The 13,099-nt window shown below is 38.6% G+C and overlaps 1 protein-coding gene across 1 annotated transcript in view; it reads right to left on the reverse strand.

The window, feature by feature from the left end:
• Nucleotides 1-13,099, reverse strand: part of CPNE3 (copine 3) — a 63,005-nt gene that overhangs the window by 7,864 nt on the left and 42,042 nt on the right. Inside the window, exons 9-14 of the mRNA XM_036756977.1 lie at nucleotides 4,695-4,781; nucleotides 3,475-3,534; nucleotides 2,723-2,856; nucleotides 1,661-1,715; nucleotides 1,528-1,579; nucleotides 334-467 (exon numbers count right to left, since the gene is read on the reverse strand). Coding sequence (XP_036612872.1) covers nucleotides 334-467; nucleotides 1,528-1,579; nucleotides 1,661-1,715; nucleotides 2,723-2,856; nucleotides 3,475-3,534; nucleotides 4,695-4,781 — 522 coding nt within the window. The remainder of the gene's footprint in view (nucleotides 1-333; nucleotides 468-1,527; nucleotides 1,580-1,660; nucleotides 1,716-2,722; nucleotides 2,857-3,474; nucleotides 3,535-4,694; nucleotides 4,782-13,099) is intronic.

Consider the following 13,099-nt stretch of genomic DNA (forward strand, 5'->3'; position numbering starts at 1 on the left):
AGCTCCCCTCTTCTTCTCCATTCCCCTCACATTGAGGAAAAAAAGAAAAACAAAACTTTTGAACCAAACATTCATAGTTAACAAACAAATTCTATCCTCATAACTTTAGAACTAGACAGAATCTTAGAGGTCATCTAGCTCAACTCCTTTTTTAAAAGCTAAGGAAACTGAGGCCCAGAAAAGTTAAATGACTTGGCCCAAGTCCCACGGCAGATCTAGGATTCAAGCTTAGGTGTTCAGACCCCAAATCTAGCATTCTTTCCATGGTTTCCAAATCAGAAAAGCCACGACCAAGGGGGACATACACCCTCTGACCCACAACATCCCACTTACTGATGCTGTCTGTTGCTGTGTGGCTGCAGCAGCAAACCTGGCCACGTGATTTATTATTGGAGAAAAGTTAGTTGGCCCATAAAGTCTTATCTGAGGAAGGCAGGTCCGATATGCTTCTATGATGCCTTGGATTCCTACAGAACAAAAGCAGGATTGTCATCGAGTATGTCAGTAATCTACAAGACTCTCTTCCTCGGCCAGCATTTCAATTCAGACCTTGTAAACATCTGTTAATTAGAGTGAATGAAATGAATACTACTTTTTTGAAACAAAGCAGTAACTGCCTTTAGTTTGTCAGCTTACAGTTTCATCAAATCACAACCTTCCTTTTGGCGATGAAATAGCCAATGAAAGAGGTTTCAATGAAACTTAGATTCAGTGTCAAATTAAAACAAGGGAAGAAATTTCCTTATGTACAGCCAAGGGTGTGAGAATCCCTTTACCTTTAGAACTCCAAAGTATTGCTCAGGAGTAAAGATGTAAAACACATAAATCTTTTTTTCTTTAGAGAGAGTACATTATGTTGAAACACATTTTGGAAAGCATTAGTTGAATTGGATTGTTTATGAGAGGCGCCATGGTATATTGACAGAAGAGCTGTTTTTGACAGTATGAAGGCCTAGTTTCCAGTCCCTCCTCTGACATGTGCTGGCTATGTGAACTTGGCTAAGGAATGTAACTTCTCAGAGCTCTAGGCAATTCCCTAAGGCTATAATTGCAGAGAAGGGGACAACCTATATTGGTAGAGGGAGTTTTCTCATCCTGGAGTTCCCTAAACCAATAAAATCACTGGACTAGTGTCTCTATTCATCAGAGTTTTTGTTATATCTAGTCAAAATAACATGTACATTCAACAGCCTTAAAAAGTCAAAAATGCAGCACAAACATAAAATGATATTAAAAACAATAATATGACCCATAATAATATTTGCTGTCAGGATTTAGATAAAGTTTTCAACATTATAAGTATTTTTATTATTTGGCCTAAAATCATAAGAATGATAATGCAATTTTTCGACTTACATAATTTAGTGTTAAAAATTTCACAGAAATTATTGCTCCTCTGCTTTTTTTTTTTTCCTACAACCAAACATAAAATTTTCAGAGAAAAAGAGAGGAGTTTCAAGTGATGTAAAAAATCAGTGCCACTGAGACTTTCAGCTTAAGATCTTCATGTTAATTGTGAAAACTTACCATTACAGAAGGGATTTGATGAGTTAAAGTTTAGGGGAAATTCATGTGATACCTGTCAACACACAAATGAGAGAATAAGGTTTTGCGCACATTTCAATAAGTAGGGTGCTCTAGGGGTAAAAGAACTTCTTACCTGCCACTGGGGAGGTATCTGGGCCCCAAATCCAAAGGCTGGAAACATCTTATCGCTAAAAATAAAGTTTAACAATATGAAATATTTTATTCTCTTTAAATATCAGGCAGATAAATGACCATCTCCAACAGCTTTAAACATACAACAAGAGCCAATAGAAAAAATCAAAAGCACATTCACTCTAGAGCTAACAGACCCAGAAAGAAACTGGTAACACAGAACTTTTTCTAATGCTCACCTATCTATGAAGACAAACAATAAAACAGCAACAATAACAAATAATTATTGAGTGGCATAGCATAAGCCAGGTACCCTGCTAGGCTCTAAAGGTACAAAGACAAAAATTAAATAGTCTCTGCCCTAAAATTCAAATCCCATGAGGGCAGACGCTACTTTGTAGAATCATATTTAGAGCTGAAAGGGACCTTAGAGGGAACTGAATCCAACGTCCTCACTTTACAAATAAGGAAACTGAGATCCACACAGATTAAGTGGATTTTCTAGGGTCAATCCAACAAGTAAACGTCTAAAGAAGAACCTGAATTTAGATCTTCCTGATTCCAAGTCCAGAGCTCTATCCACTCTACCCCGTTTCTTTTGATTTTTCACTTTGTATCCCTAATGGCTAGCACAGCGCCTGGCACATAGCAGGCACTGTACATATTTTTTAAGTGAATGAACCAAACAAAAGCATAGTGATTTTGTTTCTGGGCAGCTACAAAAATCAGCGTCATCATTTTCCTAAAATCAATCAATCAACAAACATTTATGAAGCACATTCTATGTGCCAGGATTTTTCTAAAATAAATCCATATATACTTATTAAGCACTTCCTACGTACCAGGCACTGGACTTAAGCACCGAGGACAGTCCCCATACAAAAGACAGCCCTTACTCTCAAGGAGTGCACTATTTAACACAGGGAGACAACAAGCAAGTAAATATATACAAAAAGGCTATATGTAGGCAGGACAAAAGGGAAATAATCAACAGAAATGGCACCAAAAGTAAGAGGGGTTGGGAAAGGCTTCCTGCAAAGATGGGACTTTAGTTGAGACTTACGTATCATAATCCTGAATGACCATCCCAACAGACCAGATAGCAGTCAAATATTCATTAACTCCATTGGGGCTGATATAATGAAGAGAATCAGGAGATCGAGGATCACCATTTGAGCCAGTGAAGTCTACTCCCACCTGCAATAAACAATAGTGTAACAACTACCAAGGCTGGAAGGCACAGAAGTCAGTGCTTAACCTCAGGAAAAATTTCCTGCACCAAACTCATTGTTCTCTAAGTCTGTTATTGACAACACCCTAAGAGCAGGCATATGCCTTGGCATTTCTATAGACAATTAAATCAGTGTTTAAAGAGAGCATTTCTTGGCCTCATCATGAAACTACCTCTCAAACTGTTTACATGAAATACATACCTGCTGTTCCTATTATTCCAGAAGCCTTAAGTCGTGAATTTCTATTGCACTCAGCCCTTAACTTTGTGGATTTGCTGCAACTGTCACCGTTTTCAGTTAACAGTCATCTGAATTACTCTGTTTATTACCAAATGAGCACAGATTCTATACATGTCTGCTTGCTCTCAGGAATGACAGATTTTCTTGTCCATAAAACAGAAACCTTGTGACAAGCTCAGAAATTGGGTCTGGGTACAGCACATTTAATGAATTTATAGAAAATCTGGTCACACATTCAGTTACAAACAAACAAAAACAGTTTTAAGACAGGCAGTAAAGCCTTTGTATCACAGCCCACCCTATAAAATCTAGCTCAAAATACATTGAAATTTATTTCACGTACGGTAAAATTCAGCTGACATCCTCCCATGATGTAGTCAAGGAATGTGCATTCCACTGTAATCTAAACACAGAGAGTTAAAGTTAAAACCCTCCCTTTGTAAAATACAGAACAAGGAGTTCCATTCACTTAGGTTTTGAAGAGGACATAAATTAATCTTGCTGAGCCAAACTGAATAAAGGTAAAATGTAAATACATGCAAATTAGTGCTAAATTCTAGTCTAAGATGTCTCTGTTTCACTAGTCCCTCTATCCCTGAATTTAAACCTCCTTCCAAATACATGGGAATAAAGACTCATGTTACAGTATTTCCAAAGCTAATCCATTTCACCTTACTTTCTTTGCCAACTCCCTAGTAAAACACAAAATTTAACGCTATGCCAACTCACTCCATTCTGGTTGGATTTTTGCACACAAAGCCAGCCTTCTATCAATCCTTCAGCATTTCTTATTCCAGTGAAAGACTTTCTAACATTAATGGTGGCATCTTGGCTCAACATCCCAGGGATGTTCTAGGTAGGATTACATGTCAGGATTACATTTTACTTTTAATGGAATGATCTTACTCCCAAAAAGGGCATCACCACCAGGATAGGAATGTTACCTCAACCAAAAATGGGGAAAAGACAATGATTAGTTTTAGGATCTCAACAGTGGGTAAAATAACAAGGGCCTTGTTTGTAGTTTTCACATCCAAATCAAACAGGAAACAACTCATTTATATAATAAGTCTCAGAAACACATAGCCTGGGGAAAAAAAATTTTTTTCCTCCTCATATTATAGCCATTATTAAATCTTCTCATCTTGAAAAGATTAACAGGATGAACAAAACTGGGTCAGGCTACTTGCACTCCAACAAGCTTGGAAAATGCCAGCTCGTCAGGCACTGTGTGCAGGGATGGCAGGCCATAGTTTCTGTTGGCTTTCTGCTGGAAAAGTACCAAATACACAGAGTGCCCTACAGGCCTCTAGGCAAATGCCTCCATACTTTTCTGAGATGTTTTGACCCTTGAAGTAAACATGCTATTTAAAATATTTTGTTGCAACTCACTATCCCTATTCCCCTCCACTCCGTGAAGATCTCAAAACACAATGTTTAATTTCTGGAATGTCCAGAAGTCAAAGATTCAGGTGCCCAGACACATAGCACGCTGGCTCAGGGAATGGAGACAACTATTCAAATTGATCTCAAATTAAAGCAATTAGCCCAACTAGTACTGACCTCACAATGTTTCACACTGACAATACCGGAATTTTTGTAGCTTTTCTTCTTCTGCCTCTTCTTTTCATTTATGCATTCAAATTCAACCTATAGGAATTGGAAGATAAGTGTAAACTACAAAAAAATTCCATTACCCCACCAGAAGTCCTGGTAAGGATTTAAGGAATGGTTTTTTTTCCTTCTCTCAACATCATGTCTCATTCTTATGCCGAAAATCTCCCAAGCCCTAAATTGCTTTATTTATTCATCAAGTATGCAAAATATCACTGATAATTAATTTTCCTGTAATTGGCACAGGCCTAACATTGGATTTGCCTTAGAAGAGGATAATCCTTGCTATTCCAAAGAGAGAGCAAAATGAGTTGCTTAGAAAAAGAAATGTGACTATTAGAGAACCAACGAACACTGAAGCTATCTCTACCAAATAGCACAACAGCCTTCAAGAGCTTTTTTGAGTTACCAGATCCATTCATTAAGAGTAGAGCAAGCCTTTCTATCAGATAAGGGCATATTACATATGATCTGTAACCTGATAATTCTGCTACCTTTTGTACCCTCTTCACTTAGGCCTTCTCTTCAGGCTGATATCCTCTGTCTATCTGTCAAAAGTCCTTCCTATCCCTCGAGACTTACTTCATAGATAAAGTCTTTCCTGTGTGATCCAACCCTTTGAAATCTCATTGCATTTAGAGTCTGTCAAGAATCAGCAAACTGTTGCCCTAGGACCAAATCCAGCTTCAGCCTGCTTTTTGTACCTCCCAAGCCAAGAATGATTTTTATATTTTAAAATACAGTAAGATGTTTAAAATGTACATTTTTAAGAAGACATTTAAAAATGCAGAAACTACTCTCAAAGGCCTTACAAAAGCAAGAAGTTGGCTGGATTTCACCTTTAGACCTCTGTATCTGTTTCATATAATTTAGTGTTTAATTATATATTACGCTGAATGACTCTTATCTCATCCCCACCTCACACACCCATTAGTAAAACATAAACTCCTTGAGAATAAGTACTTTCAGTTTTGTCTCTGTATACTTGGAACCTAGAGTAGGGTTTGCGATTTAGTTGGTGCTGAATAAATGCCTATTAAAGGAAGAAAGGAAGAAAGGGATGAAATATTTGAATATGGGTTAATCTTATCTCTCCAACTAAATCATAAATTCCTTAAGGTCAGAGACTATGTCTTTTACTTCTGTTCCCTGTTCCCATTGTGAGCACAATTCAATTCAAAGCATTATTCTAGTCAAAGAAAATAAGTAAAACAGTCTCTTCCCACGAGGAGTTTTATATAAAAGGTGGTTCCTGGTTATAGCCCAGTAGAAATATGCAATGCATATTTGTATGGCCCCTTCAGATTTCTTCTCCACACTAATCGAGACCTAGCTATAGTCAGGCTAAAAAATGAACAAAAATAATGAAAGTTTATGATAAGTACCATAAAAGAACTATAAGCATAGCAGTAAGGCAGATAAGAGGCAGAAAATATCACACCCTTTGGATAATCAGGAAAGACTTCTTAAAGGAAATTGCATTTGGAATGGATAAGATGTCAACAGTTAGAGATTGTAAATAAGGAGTACCAGGTAGAGAACAGAAAAAACAAAGATATAGAAGCAGGATGTGCATGTCAAGTTCAGGGAACAGAATAGTACGATTTGGCTGATAGACAGTCTACGATGATCAAAGGATATGAACAGTTAGTTTTTGTTTTTGTTTTTTTTTTTCACTTTATTTTATTTTTCCAATTACTCATAAAGACAATTTTCAACATTTCTTTCTTATAAGATTCTGAGTTCCAAATTTTTCTCCCTCTCTCCCCACCACCCAAGACAGCAAGCAATCTGATAAAGTTTATAGATGTGCAATACTGTAAAACACAGTTTCACATTAATCATGTTGTGAAAGAAGAAACAGAACAAGTAAAAAAAACACAAAAAAAAAATAAAGTGAAAATAGTATGCTTCAATCTGCATTCAGACTCCATCAGTTCTTTCTCTGGATATGGATAACATTTTCTATCGTGAGTCTTTTGGAATTATCTTGGATCATTGTATTGCTGAGAAGAGCTAATGAACAGTTAGTTTTCAGAAGAAGAAATCCAAGTTATCTATAGTTACATAAAAAATTCTCTAAACCACTACTGATTAGAAAAATGCCAATTAAAACAATTCTGAGATACCACTTCACACCTGTCAGATTGGCTAACATGACAGAAAAGAAAGATGACAAATATTGGAGGGGATGTAGGAAAACTGGGATATTAATGAACTGGTGGAGGAGTTTTGAGCTATTCTAGCCATTCTAAAGAAGAATTTGGAACTATGCCCAAAGGACTCTAAAACTGTGCATATCCTTTGACTCGGAAATACCACTACTAAGTCTGTAACCCAAAGAGATCAAAGGAAAGGGAAAAAGACTTATTTGTACAAAAAAATATTTATAAAAGCTCTTTCTGTGGTGGCAAAGAATTGGAAATTGAAGGGACATCTATCAATTGGGGGATGACTGAATAAGTTGTAGTATATGACTGTGATGGAATAGTATTACGCTATAAGAACTGACAAGCAGGATGGTTTCAGAAAAACCTGGAAAGATTTATATGAACTAATGAAAAGTGAAGTGAGTAGAACCAGGAGAACATTGTACAAAGTAACAGCAATATTGTAGGATGATCAGTTGTGAAAGACTTAGCCACGCTGATCAAGATAATGATCCAAGACAATTCCAAAGTATTTAAAGGTGAAAAACACTATTCAACTTCAGAGAGAGGACTGATGAACTCTGAGTGCAAATGGAAGGATTTTTTTTTTAATTCTTCATCTTGTTTTATTTTATTTGTATTCTCTTTTGCAACATGGCTAATATGGAAATGTTTTGCATGACCTCATGTGTATAATCAAAATCAAATAGCTTGACTTCTGCGGGGGGGAAGGTAAGGAGAAGATTTGGAACTCAAATTTTTTTTTAAATGATTATTTAAAAAAATTTATATCTAATTGGGAAATAATGAAATAAAAATAATTTTTAAAAATTATGCTCAGTTATGACCAACTCTATGACCTTATTTGGGGTTTTCTTGGCAAAGATACTAGAGTGCTTTGCTATTTCCTTCTCCAGCTCATTTTATAGATGAGGAAACTGAGACAAACAAGGTTAAGTGACTTGCCCAGGGTCACACAGCTAGTAAGTGTATGAGGCTGGATTTCAACTCAGGAAGATGAGTCGTCCTGACTCCAGGCCCAGCACTCTAATCACTGCACTACCTAGTGTTTCAACAATTCGGCTAGCTGCTGTGGGGGTGAAAAACCAACACAAGGGCGGAGCCAAGATGGCGGCTGGTAAGCAGGAACTAGTGTGAGCTCCGTACTGAGTCCCTCTAAAAACCTACAAAAAATGGCTCTGAATCAATTCTAGAATGGCAGAACCCACAAAACAGCAGAGGGAAGCAGGGCTCCAGCCCAGGACAGCCTGGATGGTCTCTGGGTGAGGTCTATCCCACACGGAGCTGGGAGCTGGGAGCTGGGAATGGAGTGGAGCAGAAACCAGCCTGAACGGCGTGGACCATCCAGACCAGAAGCCGGGCGGAGGGGGCCCTAGCGCCTGAATCAGTGAGCTGCGGCAGTTACCAGACTCCTTAACCCACAAACACCAAAGACTAAGGAGAAGGTTAGTGGGAAAAGCTGCGGGAGTAGAAGGATTCAGCTTCCAGCCCCGGGGGCAGCGGAGGTGGGGCAACTACAGCTGTTGTTACTTCCGGCTCCAGGCCCACCTGGTGGGAGGAATTAAGTGGCGGATCAGAGCAGGAGTGCACGGCCTGCTGAAGATCTAAGACCAGTCCGGGTTGGGGGTTGGGGAAGGAGCAGAGCTGGTGTGGCAGAGCTGGCACCTCCCCTCCAATCGTGGAACATGGAACTCGTTAGTCTACAAGCAGTCATACCCCACTGAAAAACTCAAAGGTCAAGTTAGTTGGCTGGGAATATGGCCAGGCAGCGAAAACACACCAGGGTTCAGTCTCAGACTTTGCATTCTTTCTTTGCTGACAAAGAAGACCAAAACATACAGCCTAAAGAAGTCAATAAAGTGCAAGATCCTACACCAACAGCCTCCAAGAAAAACATGAACTGGTCCCAGGCCATGGAAGAGCTCAAAAAGGATTTGGAAAAGCAAGTTAGAGAAGTAGAGGAAAAATTGGGAAGAGAAATGAGAGTGATTCAAGAAAACCATGAAAAACAAGTCAATGACTTGCTAAAGGAGACCCAAAAAATACTGAAAAATACACTGAAGAAAACAACACCTTAAAAAATAGACTAATTCAAATGGCAAAAGAGCTCCAAAAAGCCAATGAGAAGAAGAATGCCTTGAAAGGCAGAATTAGCCAAATGGAAAAGGAGGTCCAAAAGACCGCTGAAGAAAATACTACTTTAAAAATTAGATTGGAGCAAGTGGAAGCTAGTGATTTTATGAGAAATCAAGATATTATAAAACAGAACCAAAGGAATGAAAAAAATGGAAGATAATGTGAAATATCTCATTGGAAAAACCACTGACCTGGAAAATAGATCCAGGAGAGATAATTTAAAAATTATTGGACTACCTGAAAGCCATGATCAAAAAAAGAGCCTAGATACCATCTTTCAGGAAATTATCAAGGAGAACTGCCCTGATATTCTAGAGCCACAGGGCAAAATAGAAATTGAAAGAATCCGTCAATCACCTCTTCAAATAGATCCCAAAAAGAAATCTCCCAGGAATATTGTTGCCAAATTCCAGAGTTCCCAAGTAAAGGAGAAAATACTGCAAGCAGCCAGAAAGAAACAATTTGAGTATTGTGGAAACCCCATCAGAATAACCCAAGATCTGGCAGCCTCTACATTAAGAGATCGAAGGGCTTGGAATACGATATTCCAGAGGTCAATGGAGCTAGGATTAAAACCTAGAATCACCTACCCAGCAAAACTGAGTATCATGCTCCAAGACAAAATATGGATTTTCAATAAAATAGAGGACTTTCAAGCTTTCTCAGTGAAAAGACCAGAACTGAATAGAAAATTTGACTTTCAAACACAAGAATCAAGAGAAGCATGAAAAGGTAATCAAGAAAAAGAACAAGAAAAAGAAATTGCAAGGGACTTACTAAAGGTGAACTGTTTTGTTGACATTCCTACATGGAAAGATGATGTGTATGATTCATGAGACCTCAGTATTAGGGTAGCTGAAGGGAATATGCATACATATATGTTTATGTATATATATGGGTGAATGTGTATGTATGTATATATCTATGTGTGTATATATATATATATATATATATATATATATATATATATGTAGAGAGAGAGAGAGAGAGAGAGAGAGGGAGAGAGAGGGAGAGGGAGATAGTGGACAGAGGGTGAGTTGAAGATGAAGGGAAGATATCTAAACAAAATAAAATCAAATTAAGGGATGAGAGAGGAACATACTGAGAGAGGGAGATAAGGAGAGATAGAATGGGATGGATTATCTCCCATAAAGGTGGCAAGAGGAAGCAGTTCTGTGGGAGGAGGGGAGAGGGCGGATGAGGGGGGAATGAGTGAACATTGCTCTCATCAGATTTGGCCTAAGGAGGGAATACCATACATACCCAATTGGGAATCTTACCCCACAGGAAAGAAGAGGGAAGAAGATAAAAAAAAATGGGGGGATGATGGAGGGGAGGGCAGATGGGGGTGAAGGTAGTCAAAAACAAACACTTTCAAAAGGGGACAGGGTCAAGGGAGAAAATTCAATAAAGGGGGATGGGTTGGGAAGGAGCAAAATATAGTTAGTCTTTCACAACATGAGTATTGTGGAAGGGTTATACATAATGATACACATGTGGCCTATGTTGAATTGCTTGACTTCTTAGGGAGGGTGGGTGGGAAGGGAAGAGGGGAGAGAATTTGGAACTCAAAGTTTTAAAAACAGATGTTCAAAAACAAACAAAAATGTTTTTTGCATGCAACAAGAAAATAAGATACACAGGCAATGGGGCGTAAAAATTTATCTTGCCCTACAAGAAAGGAAGGGAAAAGGGGATGGGAGGGGAGTGGGGTGACAGAGGGAAGCGCTGACTGGGGAACAAGGCAACCAGAATATACGCCATCTTGGAGTGGGGGGGAGGGTGGAAATGGGGAGAAAATTTGTAATCCAAACTCTTGTGAAAATCAATGCTGAAAACTAAATATGTTAAATAAATTTAAAAAAAAAAAGAAAAACCAACACAAGCCCAACAACAAGAATGCTGCAAGCCCACGTTCTTTTGATCTGCTTTACTAAGGAAAGCAATGTTAAGAGGTTAACAATCTTACTTTAATCCAACATACAAATATCATTCACTCAGCTCAGTGGGGAAAGGGGGAAAAGCCAGCATCCTGAGCTTCAGAGCAAATACAAACAGAGCAAATAAACACGAATCAACAGACAGATTTCTGTCTGAAAAAATCACAACATATAGTTACCAGAGAAAAATCAACATCAAAGCCAGGGAGCTAATAACAACGGCTGGCCTAGAGTCACGCACCACTCCTGCTGCAGCTCAGATCTCCAAAAGAGAAAGCCAACCTCTGCGTTTATATATCTTGTTCAGAGTCAAAGGTGAGTCACACATGCGACTCATCCACATGACCTAAAATCGCCACAAAAACGCAACTTAAACCCACGTGGTTTAAAAGCCTCTGATGTCACAAACATGTCACTCAAACCCATGTAAACTAGGCTTTCCCTTGAGGCAAGGAGGTCATCAAGGACTCCTAATTTAATCAAGGAAACAAAGGCAAAACTCTTCAAGGGCACTTGGTTGAATAAGTGCTAAGAGCCCATCTTGATGCCCAATACACCTAGCTGCCCTCTGAGGACAAGGATAAACAGTATGTGAAAAACAATAAGAAATGAAGCTGGAAAAAGTGGTTACTCTATGACTACCAAAAAGGACACCTTTCCTTCATGGTGTTCCTTTCCTAATCTCCCTCACGGTCTACTTTATGGGCCTCTTCCTCAATAGATTCCCACTTCTCTCCAATCTGTATTCTTCTAATAATCTTCCCAACTTTTAGATCAGAGAAACCCTGTTCTACTTCCTCACCTTCAAATCTTCTCTTTTTCCATTGTGATTTTTTTTTAATCTCCCTAGCTTTTTTCCTATGTGGGACCTCATTTACTTCCTCAGATATACCCAGAGAATAAAACTGCATCCCTTGCTAAAACAAACAAAAACAAGTGAGAATATATATAAATTAAGTCCAGGGGTCAGCTAGGTGGTGCTGTGAGTAGAGCACTAGTCCTGGAGTCAGGAGGACATGAGTTCAAATCCAGCCTCAGACACTTGACACACTAGCTGTGTGACCTTGGGCAAGTCACTTAACCCCAATTGCCCTGCCTCCCCCCCCCTCCAAAAACAAAAACAAAAAATAATAATAATAATAAAAAAATAAATTAAGTCCAAACTCCAAGGCTGAAGGGTTTAGGTTTTATTAGATAAGCAATGGGGAACAGATAAAGGTTCTAAACAGGGAAGTGCAAGGACTAGAGCTATAGAGTAGGACTGAACTAATTGAACTACAATAATAATAATTTTTTAAAAAATCAATCCACAAACATTGCTAAGCATCTATTATGTGCCAGGCAATGAGACAGACACTCAGAATACAAAAATAAAGAATGAAACAATCCTTTCTCACAATGAGCTCACTTTTTTTAAGTCATCTGCATAGAGATGAGAGTTAAAATCAGGTTCAGATATATGTAGGATGAACTAAAGAGGTAACAGTGTAGAGGAAGAAAGATGAGTGAGACTGTAACAGTATCTAAAGGAGGTTTTTGTTCTTCAATACTCCATTGGGTGTTTTCTTGGCAAAGATACTGGAGTGGCTTGCCATTTCCTTCTCCAGCTCATTTGACAGACGATGCAACTAAGGCAAACAGGGTTAAGTGACTTGCCCAGGGTCACACAGCTAGTAAGTGTCTGAGGCCAGATTTGAACTCAGGAAGATGAATCTTCCCAACTTCTGGCCCAACACTTTATCCGCCTGCCTGCCCTAAGGTAGGTACTAGAGAGGTAATAAGGATGTAAACTAGGGCAGTGACAGAGGGAATGGAGAAAAGAAAAACTCACATGACAGTAAAGTCTTAAAGATTTTGTGACTGAATAAGGGTGATATATAAGGAAGGTGTAAAAAAGATAGCACTAAAATTTCAAACCACGCGACTGAAAGAATGGTGATACCATTAGTTCGGTCAAGGAGCTGACTTTGGGTAATGAGGATTACCAACGAAATACGCTAAACATTCAGGAGATGGTAAATGATATTTAATCTTGCCTCGTGGTCCAAAAGACACTTCAGCATCTTCATTATGCCTCGATACCATCATTATAAACAGCAATTACCAT

Source organism: Trichosurus vulpecula, chromosome 1 (assembly GCF_011100635.1).
Source record: "Trichosurus vulpecula isolate mTriVul1 chromosome 1, mTriVul1.pri, whole genome shotgun sequence".
NCBI lineage: Eukaryota > Metazoa > Chordata > Mammalia > Diprotodontia > Phalangeridae > Trichosurus > Trichosurus vulpecula.